Source organism: Myotis lucifugus, unplaced genomic scaffold (assembly GCF_000147115.1).
Source record: "Myotis lucifugus unplaced genomic scaffold, Myoluc2.0 scaffold_202, whole genome shotgun sequence".
NCBI lineage: Eukaryota > Metazoa > Chordata > Mammalia > Chiroptera > Vespertilionidae > Myotis > Myotis lucifugus.
The window spans coordinates 368,695-394,146 of NW_005871250.1; the positions used below are offsets into that span (position 1 = coordinate 368,695).

General features: G+C 47.5%; 2 protein-coding genes across 4 annotated transcripts; both read right to left on the reverse strand.

Moving 5' to 3' along the window:
• Positions 1 to 2,516: 2,516 nt before the first annotated feature.
• On the reverse strand, positions 2,517 to 13,965 carry PCYOX1L (prenylcysteine oxidase 1 like). Its single transcript, XM_006097430.3, has 6 exons — positions 13,823 to 13,965; positions 9,559 to 9,765; positions 7,966 to 8,140; positions 6,170 to 6,381; positions 3,814 to 3,954; positions 2,517 to 3,377 (listed from the first exon to the last, which is right to left on the reverse strand). The coding sequence occupies exons 1-6, from the start codon at positions 13,908 to 13,910 to the stop codon at positions 2,719 to 2,721; spliced, it is 1,482 nt and encodes a 493-aa protein (XP_006097492.1). The 5' UTR covers positions 13,911 to 13,965; the 3' UTR covers positions 2,517 to 2,718.
• A 2,314-nt stretch (positions 13,966 to 16,279) lies between these two features.
• GRPEL2 (GrpE like 2, mitochondrial) lies at positions 16,280 to 23,908 on the reverse strand. Of its 3 annotated transcripts, none has more exons than XM_014463215.2 (5): positions 23,788 to 23,908; positions 22,534 to 22,609; positions 21,428 to 21,581; positions 20,535 to 20,616; positions 16,280 to 19,173 (listed from the first exon to the last, which is right to left on the reverse strand). In XM_014463215.2, coding segments are annotated over exons 2-5 (603 nt in total). In that variant the 5' UTR covers positions 22,536 to 22,609; positions 23,788 to 23,908; the 3' UTR covers positions 16,280 to 18,808. The 3 variants fall into 3 exon arrangements, with proteins under 3 accessions (XP_014318701.1, XP_014318700.1, XP_006097493.1); XM_014463214.2 differs by having other exon boundaries at positions 23,602 to 23,887; XM_006097431.3 differs by lacking the exon at positions 22,534 to 22,609 and having other exon boundaries at positions 23,788 to 23,896.
• Between the last annotated feature and the right edge of the window lie 1,544 nt (positions 23,909 to 25,452).

Consider the following 25,452-nt stretch of genomic DNA (forward strand, 5'->3'; position numbering starts at 1 on the left):
CTCTGCCCTTTCCTCGTAGGTGGGAAGGTGGTGAGATGCAGCTCTCAGGTTTGGACCTGGGGAAGTGGGCAGCAGGGGCATTTTGGCCCAGTTTGGTTCTGAGCTGTTCAGGCCTGCGTACCCAGACAAAGGAAGTTTCTGAAGAAGCAGCCAGCTCCACAGCACTCAAGCTGGGCATGGAGCCAAATGCCAGCTTCGGGGATCAAATGTAACTGCCCTGGTTTGCCTCTTTTGTGCACATCCGTAGGGAGGCAACAAAGGGGTGGTTATCAGGGACAAATTTATTGGTCTTGGTCCTCTGGCCCCAAACCAATGATCATCCATTACTCCATGATAGCCCGAGGCATCTCCATTTTAAATATAAACCATGGAAGGATGCCATTTCACACTGATTTCACTGGACTTGAGAAAAGGGAAAGGTCACAGCCCCATCCTACCTGTGGCTGACATTGTGCGTCTCTCCAACACCCTTTCTACCCCTGGGCCCTTGTAGTTTGGATGAGACCACCTCTGCTCCAGGGGTGGGGCCTGACTGTTCTAAGCCAATCAGCATGTGGCATTCACTTGGCCACAGGAATTGGTTCAGCAGGGGCCCAACTGGCCCAGAGCCCAGACTTTGGCTCAGGGGTCGTGGGAGAAGATGCTCTCGCTGTGGGAGCTGTTGGCAGGCGTCCTTGACCATGAGAGAAGTAATGGCGCTGGCACTGCACAGTGCCCTGAGCTGGGACTGTTATGATAACCAATAAAACCCTTTTATTGCTTAAGGCAGTCTGAGTTTGGTTTTCTACTACGTCAACCAAAAGCATTCTTACCGATGTGTCAACTTCAAAATTTCTGTAGTAACCAAGGGCATGTTTCTCTAACTTTTAAGGCACCAACGCTTTAATGACCACTGCCATCACCTCCGCAGGGTAAAACTTCAGAGCCAGTTTGGGCCTCTGCCTACTTGAAGGGGATTTTGCCCCATGCTGAACTCAATTCATTAGGAGAAGCTCCAGATTTTAACTCTGTGAACTCACCAAGAAACCTTGGGCAAATTACTTCCTCATTTGGGGCTTTTATCTCCATCTCTTCAAAAAAAAAGGGAAGTTAGCCCTAGCCGGTTTGGCTCAGTAGATAGAGCGTTGGCCTGCGGACTAAAGGGTCGCAGGTTCAATTCTGGCCAAGGGCATATGCCTGGGTTTCGGGTTTCATCCCCAGTAGGGGACATGCAGGAGGCAGCCTATCAATGATTCTCTCTCATCATTGATGTTTCTATCTCTCTCCCTTCCTCTCTAAAATAAGTGTATTAAAAAAAAAAGGGAAGTTAGCCACATTATCAGTGTCCCTTGGCAGTGTTGTGTCCTCCTGGGCCCAACCCCAGAGCCAGATTTAGCAGGTCTGGGTGGGACTTGGGCATCCTAATCATGTTAACCTCTGAACTGCACCCCAACACCTTTTCTTTTTTTACTCTGCTGGGGTCAGTGCTTGGGGGTCAGGTATGACTGCCGTATGCTCATCTAGGGACTTGTCTCCATGCAAGACAGGTCATTGTTACATTCCTCAACCCCTGCATAATGGACAGACTGGTCAATTCCTTCAAGTGCCAAGGAAGTTTTCCTCTTCCTACGGCCTGGTATGTTTCCCATTTCCCAGTGGTTGCCAGGAAGCTTGGAGCTACCCTGACTGTCCCTCGGGGGTAACCATCTCTTCCCTGGGTCCTACCACAGCCATCTCTCCAACAATGGTATTGCTGAGAGGCTTGATGTCTAATAAGTTATTTTTTTTAAAAATTGATTTAAGAGAGAGGGGGAAGGAGAGAGAGGGAAACATCGATTTGTTGTTCCACTTATTTATGCGCTCATTGGTTGATTCTTATATGTGCCCTGACCAGGATCAAACCCACAACCCTGGCATATCGGGATGATGCTCTAACCAACTGAGCTTCCTGGCCAGGGCAATAAGTTCTTAACCAGGCACCTCACATCCAACAAGCCCTCCGCAAATAGGAGCTATTATCATGTCTTCTGTTTCCTGATCTTCCCTTCTTCTTGATTTGTGACCATCTGGTTGCTTGTGTCATTGTTGGTGTTGCCACAGGTACATTTTGGGAATAGGCAGTGAGAAACAACAAAGAAACTGGATTCAGAGTTCTCTGTCTTCTATTCATTCCCATAATTATCTCTGTTTCCTACTTAGAAAAGCCAGTCAGAATTTGCTGGAGAAGATGGACTTTTATTTCTTCCTTTAAAAAAATAAATAAAATGAATACACTGGTCTGAATTTCCTTCCCTTCTCTTACTCTCTCTTAAAAAGGAACAATCGCCCTGGCCGGTTTGGCTCAGTGGATGGAGCGTTGGCCTGCGGACTGAAGGGTCCCAGGTTCGGGTCCGGTCAAGGGCATGTACCTTGGTTGTGGGCACATCCCCGGTGGGGAGTGTGCAGGAGGCAGCTGAATCGATGTTTCTCTCTCATTGATGTTTCTAACTCTCTATACCTCTCCCTTTCTGTAAAAAAAATCAATAAAATATATTAAAAAAAAAAGGAACAATCACTCCAAGAATCCTTAAGATAGAGAGGCAGAGAGCAGGTCACCTGGACCCACTGGAGAGATTTCACTCGACATGGGAGGGGTCAGAAGGAGGCTGGGCAGGCGAGCGTGGCTTGCGCAGCCTTGGCTGCTGTGGGGGGTGATCCATCTTCAGCAGAGATGGACATTCCCAGGCTCGCCTGGAGCCCTCAGAGTTCAGTCTTCACCTTGTGCATCAAGTCCTTTTGGTCAATTTTGTCTAGGTCCTGGTACCAGCGATTGTAAGCGAGCAGGGCCACGTTCTTGGCAGCTACAGCCATGACCTCCACGGAGCTGGCTGCCCACTCCAGGGCATTGAGGTGGAAGAGTTGGTCGTGGAGTGCGAACCGAGGGAGAGTGGTGCGGGAGCCGTGGATGGGGTGGGCCTGCCACTCGGCTGTCTGCACTGAATAATAGGAGCGGAAGAGGGTCTTTAGCTGGGACCGAAGGAGAGGCTTGGGGGACTGGACTCGCCAAACGGCTGCCTCCTGAGGCTGCTTCCGCCGGAAGTTGGTCGAGATGTTGACGGGACAGATATTGTCCAGGGCACAGAAGAAAGTGGGGAAATCTGTGGTAAGGATGCTGGCGAAGGGGAAAAGCTTAGGGTCAGGGAACCCGAAGTAGGAAGAGTTGAGGTAGCCGTGGACCAAGGAGACAACGGTGGGCTGGAAAGAGTCCTGGATGACGTCGATGGGCGGGTCGAAGCCTTCAAAGGCGATGGTGCTGCTGTTGTCCAGGTGCAGGGGGGTGGCGATGACCACGATGTCGTAGAAGTCGAAGCTAGTGCCCGCCTCATTCTCATACTCGACCAGGTACAAGGGTTTCCCTTCTGGAAGGAGAGAAGAGAGCACAAAAGTCAACTCATTTCTTGGCTTCTACCCATCGATCTCTCATCTGGGGCCCAGAATGGAGGGTGTGAGACCCCTGGGTGTGGCTGGGCTGTCCAGATGGTGGGGGTCGTCTTTCCATGCAGGTGTGGCTGCAGGGCAAGCACTGGACTGGGAGCCGGGAGACTCAAGCTCTGGCTCTGCTACCGCTGCTGACTGTGGTCAAATGAATAGAGCTAGATTGATGCGAAACTGTGTTCTGGCTTTGACATTGGAATTGGGACAACAGTGCCCTCTGGTGTCACTTGACAAGGCTGGGACTTCCCATTGGTTTTTTGGAATCCTCCCAGGCAGATCGAACTGGAGTTTGGGGACAGAAGAGGCCTAAGTGTTCACTGTCTAGGAATGGGGTGGCCACGCCCCCTGCTGTCTGCTTACCTGTATGCTGCAGGGTCACAGAGGTCACTGTGGCATGGATCACGTTGGCCTTGGTGAGCTTCAGCAGACCGGAACAAACCAGCTTGTTGCCTCCCTCCACGGACCACAGGATGCCTTGGGCCCCCGCTAGTGCCATGGCTCCTGGGCAAAGGGGAAAGGGGGCAGAATCACTGGGCAGTAAGTAGGGCTGACGAATCCACTACCATCCTACCTGGCCTCCCTCTCAGGCCAAGACTCCCCCCAGCCATGGGCACAGAGAGACATAACACACAAAATTAAATGTAACAAATGTACAATGTTATGAGGTGACAACACCATGCTCAATGCAAGAGCCAGCTACCTAAGAACACAGACTGTATGATTCTATTTATACAGACTATCCAGAATGGGCACATCCATAGAAACACTAGGTAGATTCATGGTTGCCTAGGGCTGTAGAGCTGGGGGTATTGGGGAGTTGATAGCTAAAGCTAAAGGTATGAGGTTTCTTTTGGGGGCAATGAAAATGTTCAAAATGGTAGTGATGCACACCTGTGAATATAGTCAAAACCACTCAATTGTATACTTTAAATGGGTGAATTGTGTGGTATGTGAATTGTATTTTGAAGGATACACACAAGATACTAAAAAGGGAACAGGGAAGCTCCATGAGGGGACACGTAGCAGGATCTGAAGACTGGGAAGGAGCTTGTCAATTTCAAACCTTTTCATTCATTTATTCACCAAAAATGGGCTGAGTGCCTACAATGGTCCAGGCACTTTCTAAGTGTTAGGGGCACATTAGTAAACCAGGGAGACAGAGATTCCTGTCCTCAGGAAGCATAAATTCTACTGGGAGAAAAATAAGTAAGTGTAATCGTCTGCTAGAAGATGATGCCTGAGGGGAAGGGAGACCGGGGCTGCTGGGGGCAAGAGGCAGGGTAAGACAAGGAGGTGGGGTAGCTTCAAGAGAAGGCACCGCCTGCACAAAGACATGATGGGGAGAGAGAGTTTAGCACAACTGCGTCTCAGGGAAGATTGTTCCAGGCAGAGGGATGGCCACACAAAAGCCCTAAGGTGAGGAGCATGGAGGCATGGTGAGGAGGGCAGAGTGGCGGGACTGGGGTGAGCGGGTGGGGAGAGGCGGTGGGGCCTGGACCATGTAGGGCCTAGGAGGCCACAGAGAGGACTTTGGGTTTCACTTGAAGGAAAACAGGAGCCCTGATGCAGCTTCACAGGCAGACCTGACACGACTCGTCTTTTGTTTTAAAAGGATCATCCAGCAGATGTGGTGAGAATAGCCTGTAAGGGGCGGGGGTGTGGGCGGACCCAGTGGGAGACTTGCAGCAATTCAGGTGAGGGATGATACTGGCTTACACCAGGGAGGAAGCAGTGGTGGGAACCTGCCGGATTCTGGATGAAATAAAGCAAATGAGATTTCTTGACACACCATGTGGAGGGTGTGAGAGAAAGAAATGCGTCAAGATTTGGGCAGGAGCAACCGTGAGGAGTTACTACCAACCCCGTTGGGAGAAGCAGGCTCCAGGAGGAAAGGTCGGGAGCTCAGGTTCGGCCGTGCTGACTCTGAGACAGCCATTAAATGTCCCAGTGGAGACATGAGGGTGGCAGCTGACATGTGAGACTGCAGTTCTGGAGAGAGGTCTGGGCTGGAGGTCATGCTTAGGAGGCAGGTGGGTGGAATTTAACGCCCCGAGACTGGCTGAGCTCACCAAGGGCGCGTGAGAAGAGGACCAAGGACCGAGCCTGGGCCCTGCCATGTTATGAGGCCGGGAGGAGAGAAGGGCCCAGCCAAGCAGGCTGGGAGGAGAGGCCAGCAAGTGCCTGTGCAATTTCTTGGCCTTAAATGCCCCAGCTCTCCATCCTCCCACGGCCCCAGCAAAATCCTACCACATCTTCCAAGGCCCGGACGGTGGCCATGCCTGGGGGAAGACATGCCCAATGGCTCTGCAGGCAGATTTAGTTATGTCCCTTCTTGTGGCCTGTGCTGGAGGACAGTGGGTTGTGCACATGCTCACTGACCCAGTCATGAGCTGGGAAGATTAGGTGGGCTAATATGTAGATGAATACCAGGGCCCAGGGGCCCACTGGGTAGTTACTGAAACTAACCTAGTCAGAAGTAGCAGAAACACATTGGACCTGAGATCTGAGCCTCGCTTTTGCCATCTGTAAAGTGGGGTAGATACATCTCCTGCCAGCTCGGAGGACCGATGCCAGAATCAAATGGGGTCGGGGCCACTAAGTGCTCAGGCAGCTGCACTGAGCCAGGTAGATGTGAGGTTGTTATAGGGAGTCAGCCCATGCTGGGCACTGTGGGGCAGGGGAGGGCAGGTGGGCAGGCCGAGGGCCACAGGCTCACCAGCAAAGGCGGGCATCGCTGCTGACTGGCCGTAGCTGGCCCGCAGGACGGCAGAGACGATGTCGTCGATAAAGCGCTGCGTGACGCCCACCTGGAGCAGGGACTCCGCCACAGAGCGCTGGGTCATGTTGATGAAGCTGGACTCCCCCAGCGAGTAGAGCAGCTCCTCCACGCCCGAGAAGGCATAACCGTGGGCCTGGTACTTATAGATCCTGGGAGAGATGCGGAGCGGGAGCCCTTACGCAGAAAGGCCTTTGGGCAGACCACCCGCTACTGGGCCACTGCTCCTGGGAGGCCCGGCAGGGACCCACCCTCCTCTGCATGGTTACATTCCCCTGAGTCTGTTCACTGGCTGTGGGGGGCCTGGCCCACCTAAGGGGACAGCGCTGAGTGAAGGGCAAATGCCTCGGAATCCCATCAGACCGGGCTTCACATGGTGGCTCTGCTGGATGACAGCTGCAAACATTCTCTGAGCCACTCCCTGTCAAGGGCACAGTCCTCCTCTTGCGCAGCTGGGACTGCCAGGCACTAGGCCACCGCCCCACGGATGCATCCCCCTCTCTAGGACCACATGGGGCCCGATGGCAGCTGCCTCATGCCAATATTGTCACCCTCTCTGCTAGCCCAGCCTGTCCTCTCCTTTAGCTTGATCTAACAGGACTGCCACCTACTCCCCAAGCTCGCATCTTGCCCCTCCCTCCATAACTCCCCCAATCGCAGGGAGCATGTGCTGATGGATTTCCGGGTGGGTTGGCCTTTGACATGTTGCCTCTGCTTGGGCTGCTGTGTAAACATGTTGAGTCTGGTTATTAACGGGATACCCAGATGGAGGTGTCCAGTTAGAAATGTGGGTCAAGCAGTTAGAAACGTGGGTCTGGAACTGAAGGGGAAACAGGCTGACAGGGAGAAGTGTCTCCCACAAAAGGGAGAAGTCAGCTTTGTATGTTTGCATACAATGGACAAGGGAGAAAACCATAAGAGAGTGGTGAGGATATGACGTTTGGGGGCTACCTGGAGAATATACGGAGGAGGTGCCATAAAAGGCACCGTCAGGAAAGAGGGGAGAAGTGCCAGGGACAGGAAGGAGCGCCTCTGTACCTGGCCCAGGGGCAGGGGGACCCTTTGTGGGGGACTCTGAAGGAGAGCTGGAGGGCCAGCGTGGCAAGCAGGTGAACTGCGAGAAAGGGACAGAGTGACCACAGCCACTCGGCCTTGTGCTCTGGAAGTGATGGGGAGGGGCTGAGACCCAAGGAGGAGAGAAGGGTGAAGAAAGGTGTTTGTTTGCGGTGGGGAAACTGGGAGATAGCAGTGTCAGGGTCAGCCCGCAGGCTGCACACGGCCGACAGCTATGTTTCCTTCGGCTAAGAAGAAGAATGGGTTGCATACATTGAAAAGCTGGGAGATTTCACATGTAACTCCAGATTTTCAGCTTCTTCTGAAAAAACTGGAAGAACTAGCCACATGAGGTAGGTATTCCCCCACGGCCGCACTTGGTGCTAGCAGAGTGCCAGCTGCCCCCTCTGAAGGCCTTGCTCTTTAGGGTGCCCCACCCCACCCGCTCTCTCCCACCTGCTGCTGTATATCCCCTTTAGGTGCCTGAGTTTACAACCCCTGCTTAGCAGAGATAAAGAGGATGCTATCGTGATAATACCAGAGGCCATGCCTATACCAACTCAGGACATTCCTCCCCCTGGGTGCTGGCTCGGGGCCTGGACGGAATGGTGCTGGGTCCCTTTTCCTTTTGGACAATGTAGAGTCAAGCCGGTTCCTTGCCCACCTCGTCCCCCTGTCCCTACCTCATGAACTTCTCCATGACCTCCTCCACCCACATCTGCAGCCGCAGGAAGCTGATGCCGTAGTGCCACCAGAGGCGGAAGAGGTTCAGCAGGTACCAGTCCGTCTCCTCCAGCACGAAATTCTCCCCGCCGAAGATGGCGCTCCTGCCCACCACCTCTCGCCGGTGTTTCAGCCCTGAGGAGACAAGGAGGAGCCCCTCAGGTCCCCTTCAGAGGGCCCCCCAGGAGACCTAGCGGTGCCGGAAGCTGAAATTCGGGGCCTTTCCGCGGGATGCAAATGGACTGGCTCCCTTCAAGGGAATATGAACTCTATGGTTCATCCATCTGTGCTGCTTGTTTAAGACAGTCAACCAATGCACGGGGGAAAGGTTGGAGCTGGTTAGTCAATAAGGAGATAAAGATTAAAATAATGGACTATTTTACTTTTTTTTCCCCCCAAAAGGGATCCACTCAGTCATGAGTGAAATTCAGGTGCCATCCTGAATGTCGGGGGTGGACAGCTCTGGGATGGCAGCCCTGGGCACCAAGACCACACGGGAAGAGTCTCAGCTCCTTGTAACCACCACGCTCTACAGCTTGCAGAGCACAGGCACATGTGTATCTCACTCCGTCCTCTCATGGTCCAGGAAGAGGCAGCACAGGTGTCAGAGATGTGGAAACCGAGGCTTACAGGTTAAAGGACCTGTCCCAAGTCACAGGTTTTTTGTCTTCACCCTCCCATTCCCGTCTCTGAGTCACCAGCATCTTTGTTCAGCATCCTTCCAGAGATTTTTTGTGCAAATACTTATAAAAGTGTATATTTCTGAGTTCTCCCTCTCCCCCCACATTCTATACACTGTTCTGTACTTTACCGACATGCTATGTCTTGGAGATCGTCCTATGCCTGGACGTAAAGGACGCCCTCATCTGGCTGACCAGTCTATATACTTAAACAATAATTATTTAATCTCAGATCCCAGTGGGTGGGCAGGTAGGGTATTTTCCACCTTTTGCTATTCTAAACAATGCTGTGATGATAACTGTATGTGTCTGCCTCATTGCACATGTGCAAATATCACTTCTGAGAAGTGGAATTTCTGCATCGAACAGTATACGTTTTTGTGGTTTTGATCGATGCCGCTGGGGTTCAATCCCAGCTCTCTCACTTATTAGCTGCATGGCCTTAGCCGAGGTGCATACATTTTCTGAGCTTCAATTTCCGCAGGAGGAGCTATGACCCCATCTTGCAGGCTGGTAGGGAGGATTAGAGGTAATGTCTACGTACCACCTACAAGGATGCCAGGTACCTGGCAAGCACACAGCAGGTGCAAGCCATTACGATTATGATTATGAAGAGGCAGCAAATTGGAAGGGAAAGAAACTGGCCTGGGAGTCAAACCTGAGTTGTAATCCCGGCTCTGCAACTAACTCACTGGGTAACCTCAGGCAAGTTCCTTCCCCTCTCTGGTCTCAGCTGCTCCATCTGTAAAATGAGGAGATTGGGCTCCATGACCTTCTGGCCTTGACCATCAGGGGTGGGCAATATGGGAAGGGCCTGATGGCTGCTGCCAGCCCTAGGGGCTGGGCGATGGAGCCCCAGGGCGGTGCACTCACCCAGGTGCTTGACGAAGTCCTGCATGTGCAGGCTCAGGGAGTGGAAGGAGGCGGCCCCGCTCTCATAGTGCTGCTTGTTGACCGAGATGGTGGCCAAGCGGCCACCCACCGTCCCCTTCTCAAACACGTCGATCTGCACCCGGGGGCCGAAATGCTGCTGTAGGAAATGCGTCACGGCAGAGCCCCCGATTCCAGCTCCAACCACGGCTGCCAGCAGGCCCGGGAGGCAGGCAAGGAGAGAGACAGAATATGGGCATGAGACTGCAGGACACACCCTCACGGCCTCCTGGGCCAGGGGTTCCCAGGCACTTGCAGAGGGTTAGAACCTCAGAAAGGCCATCTGCGGACTAGTTGTTAGTAAAGCGAATACTCAAGAGCAAAGGACAATATGAAAACTGCCAACTACTGTAACCCTCACTTTGTAAAAAGAAGAAAAAAACACACACACATTAGCAGCAAAAAAGCAGGGACCTTAAATTTCAGGATGATCACTTAAAGAGAATAAATTTAGTTTGATAAAAAACCCATTACATTGTCCCTATTTTTTTATTTCACTATGAAAACCTGGTCACGCCCTGGCCGGTTTGGCTCAGTGGATAGAGCGTCAGCCTGTGGACTGAGGGGTCCCGGGTTTGATTCCGGTCAAGGGCATGTACCTTGGTTGCGGGCACATCCCCAGTGGGGGGTGTGCAGGAGGCAGCTGATCGATGTTTCTCTCTCATCGATGTTTCTAACTCTCTATCCCTCTCCCTTCCTTTCTGTAAAAAATCAATAAAATATATTTTTTTTTAAAAAAAGAAAAGAAAACTTGGTCACTGACTGGTACTATTAGGTAGAACAGTGTTTGGAAACCATTCTTTAACCCAAGGTTTGGCAAACTAGAGCTCATGGGTGAAATCTATGCAGATGCCTGTTTTTCTGCAAACAGTTTTATTGGAACGCAGCCAAACCTGTTCTTTAGCTTGTCTCTGGCTGCTTGCCTGTGAGGCAGAGTTGAGTAGTTGCAACAGAGACTATAAGGCCTGCAAAGTCTAAAATATTTACTCTCTGACCCTTTCCTGAAGAAGTCAGCCAACCCTTGGTCTAGTCCAACCTATTACCTGACACATCGTTTCTTTATCTGTCTTGGCCAAGACTGGAAAGCACCCTGTGATGGGTTGCTCAGAAGCGTATAGGGGACTTTATTCCAGTTTAGGCTCTTGTTACAAAGTTTCAGCTCTTGGAGGTCTTTTTGCGTCTTATCATCCCTTGTGTGTCCTACACCTCTTCCCTTCGAAAACTTGGTTCACACGCCATCAGTATTCTTATTCAAGTCACTGATAAAAAACATCTCACCGTTTTTTATCAGGGCTGTGAGGTGCTACTGGGAACCACCATCCAGATAGATACTAAGCTAGATACGAATTTAAAACAGGACTGTGAGAGGACAGTAAGGCAGCTCTGAAGCTACGGAACTGGCCTGACACCGGACCCACATTGTATCTGATCCTCTCATCTGACAGTCCAGCTAGTAACTCTAGTCAAGAAGAAAATAAGATAAATCTGGTGTGATTTGTCCTTCCTAGACCTACGGTGGACCCTGAAACCACCAGCTCCTGTCCAGTAGGCAAAAAGGCAAGGCTCTTTATCATCTGGCCTCCACTTACTTATTCCATCCCCTGCCCCACCCTTGCAACCCTTATCTCTGTGGAGCACGTGACTTTGCTCTCTCGTGCCTCTGCCTTTGACTGCATTGCTCCCTTTACCAGGAATGCGCTGTCACCCTCTGCCTCGCTGGCTTCTAGGGCCCTCATGCCACTGCCTGGCTTGCCTGGCCCACCTGACGAGTCAGGTGTCCCTCCGGCATATTTCCGCGTCACACTGTCTTGACCCCTGGCCTGGTCCTTGGCACGTTCTGCTCAAATGCTCTGTTTGAGGACTGAGAGCAGGTCACTCTGCCCCCAGAGCCTGGCAGGCAGGAGAGTCCATTAAGTATTTGTTGTACCTTGAGAAAACAAACCAAACCACTTCCCCCTCCTCGGTGTTGACAAAGCCACTTCCAAGAATGCCACTAACCGTTTTAAACCAGTGTGCTCCCCTCCCCTCCATTTGCAACAGAGCCCCAAACTGTCCACTCTTCCAGAGAAACCGGTATCACAAGGCCTGGAAGCTGCCCAAGGGTCAGAGGGAAGCAGAACACCTGGCTCACTCAACACCCATGAACTGACACCCACTCTCTGGGGCACACGATGAATCAGACAGGGCCTCTGTCCTCCTGAGCCCAGGCAGAGAGGGGCAGACAGACTCATGCACAAGCAGCTACGATAATGTGTGACTAAGGGCGACAACAGGGTTCCAGGGAATCCTGAGGAGGAAGCAATGAGTCCTGCCCGGGGGTGGGGAGACACAGGATTCACAGGAGAAGGGTCGCTTGGTTGGGACTCTGGAGGACAACCTGGAAGCCCGTGAGCAGAAACACATTCTCCACAGAGAGAAGAGCGTGAGCAGGGCAGCGTGTGGAACTACAGGGGACTTAAAGGGTCCAACGCCACACCGAGGGGTTCAGATGTGACCCTGCAGCAGTCTGAGGGTTAAGCCACGCTAACAGGAAGCTCCTCATTATGGTGTGGGTAGAGTTCAAACCACCAAGGGTGGACGGAGGCTCCTGTCAGAGAGCTGAGGACAATCAGGAAGCCACAGGGCAGCCGGGCATTGCCAAGTGTCCTGCTTTAGATGACCCCTGGGGCAAGGTAGGCAGGGCCAGCTGGAACGAAGCAGGCAGCAAGCTTCGCATTGCCAGGAACAATAGTGCTGGGAGGAGGCCACTGACCCAGTGGTCAGTGGGTGTCCTGCTCTGTTGTCCATTCCCAAGAGAAGGAAGAGTGCCCAGCACCTCCAGATACTGCCTGCCTAACTCTTCCCCATTCTTCAGAGCCTGGCTCAAAACCCACCTTCTCCACAAGGTCTTCTTTGGCCATGCTGGCCCTCAAGAGTCTTTCTTTAGAAAACCCCAAACTCTCGGTCCCAAATTGATTTCTGACATGCTTCGGTCTGTCTTAACCCTTTGTGGCCTGAGCTGTGGCTTTGTAACCCAAGACGCCTTAGCACTGCACTGACCCTAAGTGTGTGGTGCTCCCATGGGACATCCCTCCCTGCCAAGTGGGGCACACAGAAGGAAGAAGAGTGGAGTGGGGGCTCCTACTCCCCCACACCAGAAGTCCACCACCTCTGCCAACCTATGGAAGTTTTCCGTGAGGGACATGACAATCTTTTGAGTCATGTTGAGTTAAAATGACAATCGTTAAGAGGAAAAAAAACTGTGAACAAATATGGAAAGCTAGTCAATGACATGCATGATGAAGTGCTTAGCAAAGCGTCCTGATGCCTGCAGTTTATTTTGAAATCCATTAACATGTCAGATGGGCTCATGGATGTGGACAGGTATGTGATAAGGCAAGTAGAGTAGCAGTCTGGTAATGGCAGGAACCAGGTGGTGGGTAGAGGGATGATCACTGTGAAATTCTTTCAACGTCAGTGGACATTCGAAATTTTTCAAAATAAAATAATGGGGGATGGGGGGGAAACAGGCAAAACCCACAAAACACAACACACACAAATACTATAAAATGACTGCTATTAAAAAGTTCCCCAGTCTGTCACTCAGCAAATCTCCAGTAGACCTACCCTGGGCTCTGTCTCCACTAGGGCTGTCTCCTACTCTCCCAGAGGCCTGGTTTAGGTGCTGCTTCCAGAAGCGCCCCAGGGCCCCCCCAGAGCCATCAGAGGCTGGGGTGAAGCGCCCTTCCTCTATAGCAGGGTACTCATAGCCTTAGCACTAACTTCCCGGTATTGTGCAGTTTTCTTCTGCAGGAACTAGGAGTGCCGTGCCTGCTACCCAGGCCTTCAATCAGCCTTTGTGCATGCCAGTCTCTCATACCCTGACCTCTGTTATCGGGGGCACTTGACAAAGAGCCTGCTCCATGGCAGATGCTCACTGTTTCGGAATTTTTCGGTGAGATCACTGGCCAGTCCTGCCCAAGCCCCTTTTCCACCCCAGATAGCCTCGACACATGCCCATGCCACCCTCCGCAGCAGCACCTTGCCTGCTGCGATCCCCTTCCGCGCCCAGTCGCAATCCCTCGCCTCCTCCCCACCCAGCTCCTCTCCCGGGGACCCCTCCATCGCCCAGCTGCCTTCCCCATCCCCCACCCAGAGGCTGCCGGCTGAGAACCCTTTTCCCGCGCAGCCCTCCCCAGCTCAGCACCCCATCGCGTCCTTCCCGCACCGATTTTACTAGGCCCGGCGTCTCCGCCTGTAGCGGCGGCGGCGAGGAGCGCGGCCAGCGCGGCGAGGAAGCGAGCGGCGCGGGCCATGGCGGGCGGCGACGGGGGCAGCGCGCCGGGGTCCGGTGCTCGCGCTGGTGCTGGGCTCACCGCCCCGCCCGGGAGCGACATGGGCCGTCCCGCCTTCCAGCCCCTCGGCTCACAGCCTCTCATTGGACGAGCAGCCGTCCCTCTCGGGCACAGGCTGCATCTCTCTCGGGCAGGCTCTGTCATTGGCAGCTTCCCCGTCCCGCCTCCTGGATCTGGGCTCGTCATTGGTTGGCTTATCCAGGTGTGCACTTTCGGGTGCTCAGCATCAGGACCTGGGTCCTGCTGCGGGAAGATTGGTGGAAGAGGAAGAACTAAAGCTTAGACGACTTCGGTTCAAGTCCACCTCTGAGAGGTACTAGCTCTGTAATGTGCCTCCTCTGTGTCTCAGTTTCCCTGCTCAACCTTCCTAGGTGGTTGTGATAATCACGTGACACAAGGAATGTGAAAATGCTTGGTAGTGTTTGCAAATGCTGGAAATTGCTGATCAAGCATGCAGCCAGGGTTACCCTCTGTATATGCTTCTGATACTGCTGTTACGTTTACTTGCAGTTTCTACATAGTTAGTCGCTAAGCCTTCTACTTAAAAACAAAACAAACTAAAGGGAAGGATTTCATCCACTCAGTGAAGGAAAGGTAAAAAGGAAGGGATAAACCTCCATTTTCACCCTCTAAGAAAACTAGACTAGTCAGTGTGGATAGTTTGCCACACTGAAAGACAGATTTCCTCTAGCAGGAAATAAAATTGGGGATAAATAAGTAAAATCCATGTTTATTGTTAGATTATGGCTAAGAGAAGAAATTGAAGGGATTCAGAGAATAGTAATGGAGCTTATAGCCGAGGTCCTAAACTAGCTTTGTGTCTTAAGAGGGCCAAACTGGATTACTAGTAAAGTGGTAGATGAATAAACAAACATTTATATATATATATATATATATATATATATATATATATATATATAAAACTCCACAAAAAAACACCCCAAAACTTTGGCTATGTTTGTGTCAGAATGCAAAATCTTTTAAGTTTACTTCCAAAGACAAAAAATTCCTTAAATTTTTTTTGAGCAAAGCTCTTTTCTGTGCTGACTTAATGGTGTAGGTTTTTTGTAGGGTAAATCATATTAACTTTAAAACAACTTCTTCACTCTGCTTGTAATTTCAGGGTCCTTGAAAACTCTAGAATCTAGAGCTGTGTTTTCTTCTGTTATGAAGTTCTTCCAATCCTAACATCACATTGGCAGTGTGAGCGCATCAAAGTTGTAGGCCGAGTTCAAAAAAGCTGTACGAGGAAAGCAGAGGCATGATTCTAGAAGCAGGGGTGTTAAAACAACTAGTGAGACTGGGGATGAGGTTGGGTGGCTCTATCAGTTATCTACTGCTGCATAACAAACTACCCCAAAACATAGTGGCTAAAAGTAAGTTATTTGTCCCAAACCCGCACTTTGGGCAGGGCTGTGAGATCAGGTCATCTCTGTCCCATGTGGTGTCCGGTGAGGCTGAAGGACCCACTTTCAAGATGGCTGGCAAGATGGTGCTGGCTGTCAGTTGGGTTGGGCCAGCTTAGCTAGGCCCTCAGTTCTACCCCACAGACTGCTTCAGCTTGCTCTTGGTTTGGTGGCTGGCTTCTAAGAGTGACCATCCAGAGACGGAAGGTTTGTGTTGAGAAACTACATTCTATTGGTCAATCACAAAGTTCAAATTCAAGGAAACTTGGAACCAGGTTTTCATGTTTTAAAACCTCCACTGTGAAATTAAGATGTGGACAAAGTTTATGAGTACATAGGAACTAGAATTTACTTACCGACTAACACTGGGAATATGGGAAACAACAAATCCTGGAGTCAGGGTGTGCAGAAGAATGAAAACGAAAGGCCACACTGCAGGAAAGGCTGGCTCCAAAGAAAGCCACTCAGCCAGGAGGCTGGGGAGGTGGAAGTCAGCTGAGCAGAGGTAAAAACAAGGCCAGGCAGAGGTTGGGAAGGACAAGGTCACGTGTTAGTAATCTGGTTGAGGATGGTAAAACATCCAGCAGTTCAAGTTAAGTGTTTAGAGCAGACAAGACAATTACAACCAAGAAGCAAGCATGAGAAAATAAGGCAATTCTAGAGAGGAAGGCAAAAACAGGAGTCTAGATCTAAAAAATACAAAGGAATCAGAAAGCAGCAGGTCAAGGAGCTATAAAAACAGACAAGACTTCAACACCAGGGGAGGCTGGGGAAGGCCTTCACTGCATCCATTTGGCTGGGCTGCTGTGAAATCTCAAGGTACCGCCACTGAGCACCAAACACGGTGGGTCACAGTCACTGAAGTGGCCACAGCATATCAATGAACAATATGAATTAGTCAAACAAAGACACTACACATGTGAATTGCAGTTATTTCAAGTTGGGTTTTATTTGTTATTTCTGAATATCATATATCATCCTTAGTTTTCCCTCTTTGATTTTGTTTTAGTGTTTAAGAGCCTTTCTTCACTTAGCAAATCCTTTGCCATGAAAGCACCAAAGTTACATCAGTATTGTACTGACTGGTTCCTTTACGGCAGTGGGGAAAATCCGCTAGAATCCAAGTACCAAAACACCAAGACCCCTTCTTTACATGAGCCAAAGTTTCGTCCCATATCCACTGCAAGCCAATGTCTTTTCACATTACCATCAAGGTGAAAATGATTCAGAGCACCAACACAATTTTCTTGCTCAATCAGTCTAAGAAATGTGGATTTCTTGCATTATGGTTTAAAAAAAAAAACAACTCCACACAAAACCAAACCCCAAAACAACCAGAAGCTGGAAGAAAAATACATCACTCTGATTAGCTTGTAAGTTTGAATAGTTAAGTACCTCTCAACCAGTATTCCCCTTTCCCTAGACTTTAGGCAGCTATAAAAACAGGAAAAACAATGTGCATAGTAAAAAACAATAAAAATAAATATTTGAGGGCCTACTAAAATAGGCAATTTACACATTTCATTTAATCCTCACAATACTGTGAGAAGATTATAACCATTTTTACAAATAAGGAAGCAGGCTCAGAAGGGTGAGATGAATGGGGCCAAAGGGTTATGACGACTGAGCTGGGATTTATGTTCAGGTATATACCTACCAAGCCTATGCTTGATTATGCTGCTCTGGCTCTCAAAAGCCCTTCAACTTGAGATTCGTACTAGCTCCATTTTCTAAATTTACACTTTTAAGTCCACAAAACTACTAAATAAGAAAAGAATTTAAAATTATTCTCAAACTACTAAAACAGGAGCTTACAAGGAATATTAGAAAACTCTTCAAGTAATCAGAACATTCCATACCTAAAATTACGGTTATTTTAATTCACTGGTAATGATAGCCTGTAATCCAAGGGCACATGAATAAATATAATTGGCTTATTTTCTTATTGTCACCATCTGTCAATCTCAAAGGAACACAGGCCAAAACAAAGACAAATTCCTATTGTGAAATCTGAATGCTCATTAAATTTATACTATGCACTTAGCAGGATGCTAAGAGGTTCTGGTTTTAAAATCTTACCACCAGTGTTTTGTTTGCATTTTAAGAGCATGCATTCTTTTTTAAAGTGTCTAAGTCTGATAGAGATGGTAGGGCTCATAGGCGATGGCTCTATTGATATAAGTCTGTGTAGTGTCCTAGAATTATGTATGTCTAAGAGGAACTTTTACCATTCCACTGGAAGCAGTCACAGAGTTCCAGTAGAAATGGATTTATTTTATGGGTAATTAACTTAAACCTAAACCTACGCAATTAAAACAATGAAGGGAAAAAAACAACAACCCTAAACCTATGCAATCTGAACAGCTAACACTTAATTGTCCGCTGGGAACATCTCTGCATGTTCATTAAAGAGCTGTTAAATCTTAAATGATTGAAGTTATCTAGTTGTTCCTTATTTGAGTTCTCAGTGAAATTTAGTTCACTAGTTTTAGAGAATTTTTTTTGAGTCCAATTCTAAAAACACTGTGTTCATATGCCAGAAAAAGTGGAAAGGGTGAAATTAGTTTATAATTAAGGCCTCTTCTAGCATTAAAATAGCCATAAGTGACCTCCTTTCTCAAGTCTGATGTATCATCCATTCACTAACTCATACATTGAACACATTTTATGGAACACCAGTTATAAGAAGCAAGACTGAAAGAATAACAAATAAACATATAGGCTCATTAACTCTAGGAAGTCAATACATTAAAGGGGTGATACGTTTGCATACATGTGACATAAAGGGAACTGGGTATCTTAATTTCTCAATGTTCCCTGCCTTCCAAGTGTTGCCTGGGTCTTTAGCCCTTATAAATGGGAATCAGAAAAAGAATGAGTGTGAATATAATGTCTACCTGGCAGGAACTTTAAGGACAAAAATGGCTTAAAGGAAAATAAAATTTAAAAAGGTAAAGTCTGAAAATCTATGTATATAAAAATTAACCCAAATGATCTAAATTCATACAACTATAAAGCTTTATCATCTAAGTACCCAAATGTTGAACCAATCCTTTCCCCCACAAAATACAAGATCCTATACAATTCCTGTGATGGGGACTATTAAAAAGGAATATTCAGTTGAAAATACGTAAACATATATTCATTTCCAACTTTTAAAAAGATTTTGGATTGAAAGTCATCAGAGTACAAATGCAAAGATAATTTTAACATATTTTGATAAAGGCCATAGGAACACTTGTCACGTTGTTCAAATGCCCAATGGCAAGACTCCTGATGAGACAGACCAAACAGGTCACAGTAAATCAACAGAGTGTCTTAGAAAGAAAGCCAATATGACTAAACCCAAAAAGATCACATGAAGTAGCTCATGTACAATACAAACCTAGTTTAATAAATAAAGGAAACACAAGTGGCTGCACTCTGAAGGACATTCAGTTCCTCATGGCCCATTCACAGTCTTCTCTGAGACTCCACTGCCACTTCCACCCGGGCAAGTCTAATGGTGCGGCCATGAAGCTTGTAGCCGTCTTGCCTTACTAATGCCACCGTGCCAGGCTGCACCCCAACACCAGCCGGCACATGACAGATGAGTTCATGCTCATGTGGGTCGTATTTGTCACCAATGGGGGTCATCTTCTCCAGGCCATGCTTGGCAAACACACTTTTCAGCTTTGCTTCTAAAAGCGACAATCCTCGGAAGATCTTCTCCAGGCTGAGCTTCTGGTCCCCAGGCTCTGTTTCCTCAGAAATGCTCTCTGTAGTCTTCTCCAAAATGTCTGCCAGCTCTACCAAGTCCTTACAGAAGCTCTGAATTCCTACGGAGAAACCAGACACTTTTAGTGTTTATGAGGAAACCACTCTGCCTTTGGGGGTGGAGTCTGGGGAAGGCCCAGAGAGGTGACTAGTGTACTGGCCACACCAGGAAGTGGGAAGATTGCCACACAGGACTCAGGGATCATCATCAACCCAACTGACAAGCCAGTTTCTCTTGGAAGGCACATGACTAGGAAGCCTACTAGGATGGTAGGCAGATGTAGAACCCAAGAACTAGGAAAGACTATGTATAATGGGCTCAGGAATCAGTCCTTTAAAACCATTTTTATGCTTCTTGTATTTTTGTTACTATTCATTTTTAGCACCGAGTTATGTAAATTTTGAAAATTTCTGCCTGTCTCAGTTATGTTGAGGCATGCATTCTCAATGGGGACAAGACATTAGCATTTCATGGGAGGCAATAATAAAAAATTAGTTGACAAAAGACCATGCTAAAGGTGAGTCAAAAGAATGGTTTATTTTGAGGACTGGCTAAATAGGAAAGAATAATAGGTTAGGGGTCAGGAGATAATGAACTCAGTCTATATCTATCACAAGTTCACTTTTGTCATCTTATCTATAAAAGAAGACTGGAATAGATAGAATCCAAGGGCCCTTCAGGCACTTCCTTCTATGTATAGTGAAAGTATAATGTTACCTAATAAATTGTGAGTACAGCAAATAATCACAGATTTGCCCTTTACCTTTGAAGCCCTGTTACTCAACTAACACTGTTATGAACACATTTGGAACAAGATGCATGTAGAGAAAAATTTCTGAAAGACTTTGAAATGGACCAAAGAGAAATTAATGTGATCTAGCACAGCTTCCAGGGTTATCTGCTTCCATATGGTCCAAGCTTTTGTCTCTGAGTTACTTTATAATTTAGCAAGTTGTAGAATACTGAGAATAATGCAAATAATTCTTGTCCATACTCGTAAATATAGTTTGGTGGAGATACAATTGAGTATTGCACTGGATAGACCAATTTTGCTACTATGAAGCAAGTTTCAGCAGTCCTGATGGCCAATGTGTCTGTTTTATGGATTCTTCTCTGACCATCTTAATGATTCACTTGTTAATGAGTTAAACACAATTGTTTGTATGAGCACTAGAGTGCTAAATGTAATGCTTGAAAAGGAAATAAGGAAGGTTTGGTCAAACTAAAGACAAGCGTTATTTTAGTAAATGGTTCACTTGACAACATTCCCCAAAAGCAGCATGAGAGCCTATGGTAATAATGGAAGGGTAGGGTAGGGATCAGTTAAGGACTCAGATGTGTTCTCACTATGTTCAGTTTGCAGAACTGTTGGTAAGTAGCCTTAAAGTTAAAGGTACTCTTTATTGTGAATAAATCTCTCACCAAATATCTTGGCATCTTCTACACATCTCTGGGTTCGCCTTCTTATGTTTTCACCATCAGCTAGAGCTCTCTGGTATCTCACCTGACCATCAAAAGCAAAGTTAATATGATGAGAAAACAAATGCTTTTTTGGTAGGAAAGAATGTTTTTGCATACTTTACAAATTTTAGCCTTGTGACAGGTTTTTAATTTAAAAAAAGAAAAAAAAAAGAAATTGTAGGAATCTTTTATCAGTTACTCCAAATGCCCAGTCAAAGCAGGAACCTACTCTTTCTTTATAGAAGCCCTGAAAAGCTGTCATTTAGCCTGCTAGCTTGAACATATCAACAGTTTTCAAGCTCATCTTGAGAAAAAGCTTTCTTTTTCACATTCAGCCAACATTATCACTGTCCAACTTTTGTTCACTGAATTGAACTCTAAGACAAACAAAAGTACATTTAAAAAAATGTGTCATCTATTTGAAGGCAGTTACTTTAGTCTCTTTAGTCTTTGTCTCTTTCATTTTTATAATCCCTGGTTCCTTTAAATGCTGTCATAGAACATGCTTTCCAACCTCCTTACCATGTTAGTCTTGCTTTGCAATTACTCTAATATCTATCTTCACCAAAGTGTGTTTGTCAACCCAGTACTGGGAGCAGTATGCCAAATGTAGTATGATCAGTAGAGTATAATGATAAATAACCTGTCATTCAACAAATATTTATTGTCAATCACATGCCAGGCCGTGTACCTCCTCTGAAGCTACCAAAATATAAAATATCTAAATACTGTAACAAAATAGGGAATTGAAAGAGATTGCTATCCTTAGTCAGTGATAATTGACATAAAAAACTTTACTTGGATATTTAACCAGAGAGAGAATGTGAAGAGCCCATAATATAAAATCTACTCACGGTTAAATCCTGGACTTCCTTCTCCAGTCTAACAGCTTTTAGCTTTAAGGCTCTTTCTGCAAGAGAGGGCCCAAGCTCATCAGGAGGATCCTCAGAACTGCAGTCCTCACCCGCAGTTCTCTGGGTGGCAGTGCTGAAAGGATGCAGACAGCCCCTGAAGTAGGAGGGAGACAGCGCATAATGAAGAAATGCCATCATAAACAGCCAACAGTTACAACGGAGTTCGGAGACTGGAAGTTTCCAGACTGAACTCAAGACAAGTGTTTTCAGTCACAGTAACAATATGAACAATTATAAAATGCTTACTAAGCACTACAGACTGTTTTCAAGATTTTACTTAAATCATCTTTTCATTTCATAACAATGTGTGAGATAAGTACTATGATCATTCCTATTGTACAGATGAGAAAACTGAGGCTCAGCGAGGCTTAAGACTTGTTCAGGATCACATAGCTAGTATTCTATGGAGCCAGGATACTGGCACCAGGCAGCAGAAATAGCCAGAAATGGGGACACAAAAATTATCAAGAAGAAACCAAGTTCTGATACTCAGATTCAGTGGGGGCATTTATCAGTTGGGGGAATTCAAAACACAAAGCCATAAAGCTGGTTCAATCCTTGATTTTATAGTTGGGGAAAATAAAGCCCAGGACAGGGACTTTATCAAACTGAAGTTAGATCTAGAATCCTAAATCTTCTTGATTGTAAACTGTAAGGCTTTTAGAGAAGAGAACCTGTGCTGAATAAGAAAAATTCTGAGATGGTAACTCACCTATATGCAAAATCAAGTCAACTAAATATGCATAAAACACTATATGTTATGGACTGTGAATTATAAACAGGTGAGTAAGGAAGATCTTTGTATTTAATTATACGTATAACCTACAATTTTATACAGCTAAAATGTTTGCCATTGCATTCAGTTTATATAGGAGGAAATTTGGAGTCGGGGCTAGTTTGTAGATCTAGGATTGCAGCACCTCTGACCTTTTCTTCAATGAGGTTTCCAATACACCTCCTGGATCCTCGTCATTTGACGATAAGTAAAATTATCAAGAAAATCAATCTGTGAGTACAAAAAAGCTCTTTAAAAATGGTTTACTCACATAAACTGGCATAGACTGAGGAGTGCTCATTGAGGTGACATCCGAGCAAAGGTTCAAAGAGGGTAAAGGAGTTTTGCTTCAAGAAAGGGAAGAGGGAACAGCTAGTATAAGGCAAGACTTTCATATTCCCAGACTTTCCAGACCAGGCCTGAATCCACTGGTGTCAGATTATACACATGAAATAACTTCTTCCTCGTAAACCCCTAACAAACCATATTTATTCAATAGAGAGGAGGTGGCCAGACCTCAAGTCCTGGAAGAGAGGGGAGTTGTGGCAATCCCTGCAGAACTGGAGTGGGGGTGCATTTTATCAGGAGGAGCCATTTTTCTCCTGGTCACTTCCCCACACCACAAACTGCCACAAAGTTTGAAAAAGGCCCGAATGCAACCTCTCACCCAGGTGTTAGGGCGGGGTGCTTGCCGGGTCAGGTGTGTGAAGATAAAAAGATGACAAATAGCTTTGCAGACAGTAAATTTTCGGATTCCCCCGCGGATTAATTTACATTTCAGAGGTCCAACCTGACCCACCCACATACTCAGCCATTTCCTTCATTCCGAGGAAGAAGTAGTCCACAGGGAGTTGTTCCTGAGAATAATTAACATTGCTTCCTAATTACAAGCGCCGATTCTGGAGCCCTGAATGGTTTCCCGTCTGGAATAGTATTCCGAGAAGTTACTCAACTTTTCCAAACCTCAGTTTCCTCAATTAAACCGGGACTAATACAAAAAATTGCCCATAGTTCTACCATCGGCATAAGTGATCAATAAAAACGGCCGCAGCCCATAGATAAAAACAGCACCTGGAACTTCACAGACCCCCAAAGGCAGGGGAAAGGGCGGTTGGGGGGGACACCAATGCCAAGCCCTCCTTTTCCTGAAGGTGAAGCGAAGCCCGGAACACGGGGAAGGGGCGGCCGGAGTCACACAGGAGTCGGGGAGAGGGTCCCATCTACCCACAGACACCACAGCCGCGGGGAAGCGGCCGGGAGAGGTACCTGCCCAGTTCAACCCATGTTCGGGGCTGAAGAGATCTCCCGCCTCCGAGGACGTGACCTCGGGTTTTCCCACCTTCTCCGCCGGGCAATGAAGCGCGGCTGTGGGCCTCAGTTTGCCGCTCTGTAAAATGGGGCGGCGAGCGCCTGATCGGAGTGGCCGAGAGGCTTGGTGAGTCCTTTTGTCCACAACTGCCCCTGCGGCTCGCTCATCCCGCATTGTCCTCACGTCCCCGACCCACGGCCTGCTCCGCTGGCTTACCTGCCATCGGACGCGGCAGTGGAGGCCAAGAGGTGCTGCACCCGCCGCCGGACCGCCCACAAGGACCGCGCGGCCATGTTCCCGACCTAGGCCGACAGAGGCTGCGCATGCGCACTGGCTCCAAGTGATGAGAAGCGCTCACTCAAAAAACCACGCTTCCCGGCAGCCTTCGCGGGCGATTCTCGCTCCCGGATGCCGGAAGCGAACGTTCATTTCCGGTGCGCCAGTCTGTTACCGCGCCGGGGCGCAACACTTCCGGTCCTCGGTGGGTTCTGCACGTTGTATGTGTTTCTGTTTCAACGGCGTAGGCGCGGTGCTAGCCGCGGGTTCCACGGGGATCCCAGATGTGCTCCTTTGGAGCTTATGTGAAATTATAAACAAACAAATGCAAACGCGATATAAAGTCAAAATAGGACCGAAGTTTAAAGGTGAGGGTTATGGTGTTGCGGAAGACTAATACAATATGGCCGAATGTGGGGAGTTTTCCTAAAGGGAATAGTATTTGAACTGAAAGCTGTGGAGTGAGTAAATGAAAGAGCAGGAAAGTAGTTCAGGTAATAGTAAGCAGCTTCTGCAATGATCCAGTGGAGAGGAAGAGTACTGCGAGAAAGGGACTGAAATACTGGAGGAAGGGGTGGTGACAACGTAAGACGTAAGGTTAGGTATTGACAGATGGGTTTAATATAGCTTAATTATACTATATTAGAGAAGAGAACCTGTGCTGAATAAGAAAGATCTTTGTATTTAATTATGCGTATAACCTACAATTTTATACAGCTAAAATGTATTGCCACTATATTAATGTGGCAATTATATGAATTAGGTTAATATAATTATATGAATTAGGTTAATGTAAATCATTAACCTAATGTAAATCAGATTGCCACTATAGCTTTTGTGTACAGGATCCAGCCCGGCAGGTGTGGCTCAGTGGTTCAGTTCCCGTCAGAGCACATGCCTGAGTTGTGCGCTAAATCCCCAGTGTGGGGCATGCAGGAGGCAGCTGATCAATGATTCTCCCTCTCCCTCTCTGAAATCAATAACAATATATGTTGAAAATAAAATAAAATATTGGGTCCTGACACCCCTCCTTCCTCCATCACTGTTCCCTGCTTTTCTTCCTCCAATTTTCTCATCTCTCTCTCCCCCACCCTCCTCCCCCCACTCCACTAAAATGTGAGTTCCATTAGGGTAGAGATTTCTTTTTGGTCTGTGAACAGTACCCTGATGTAGTTCAAAAATTTTTGAATGAGTCTTATTTTGATTGCAATGGGAACATTCTACAAAGCCTGTACATGTTTAAAGGAGTCACTTTGCTGTAGGGAGGAGATTTCAGGATGTGAGAAACAGGTAGGGAGACAAGCTGTTGGAACAGTCCATGCAAGGGTTCTAGGGTCACCTCAACAAAGACATTATCTAAAATAGCTATTATTTTAGGTGTGTCCAGCACATTTTTGTTTCCATATTAGTATTTTATTTGCTTTGTTTTCTTTTTGCTTGTTTTCCTAATGAGTATGAGCTTCATGAAGTTGTTTTGTTCAGAGCTGTGATTTCTGACATCTAGTACAATAGATGCTCAATAAATATTTGTTGACTGCATTGATGAAGTTTGATGGAATGAGTAGAGATAGGAAGAAGTGGATGTATTTTCGAGAGATTTAGTAT

Bases quoted from the DNA above. Each gene is read 5' to 3' on its own strand.
- GRPEL2 (XM_006097431.3), bottom strand. From the start codon at position 23,864: ATGGCCGCGCGGTCCTTGTGGGCGGTCCGGCGGCGGGTGCAGCACCTC. The intron at 21,582-23,787 runs GTAAGCCAGCGG...CTCCTACTTCAG, and splicing joins ACTGCCGCGTCCGATGGCAG to GGGCTGTCTGCATCCTTTCA. The intron at 19,174-20,534 runs GTGAGAGATTTA...GTTTCTCCGTAG, and splicing joins AGAAGATGCCAAGATATTTG to GAATTCAGAGCTTCTGTAAG.
- PCYOX1L (XM_006097430.3), bottom strand. From the start codon at position 13,910: ATGGCCCGCGCCGCTCGCTTCCTCGCCGCGCTGGCCGCGCTCCTCGCC. The intron at 6,382-7,965 runs GTAGGGACAGGG...CATCTCTCCCAG, and splicing joins GTCATGGAGAAGTTCATGAG to GATCTATAAGTACCAGGCCC. The intron at 3,378-3,813 runs GTAAGCAGACAG...CTCTCCTTCCAG, and splicing joins TGTGACCCTGCAGCATACAG to AAGGGAAACCCTTGTACCTG.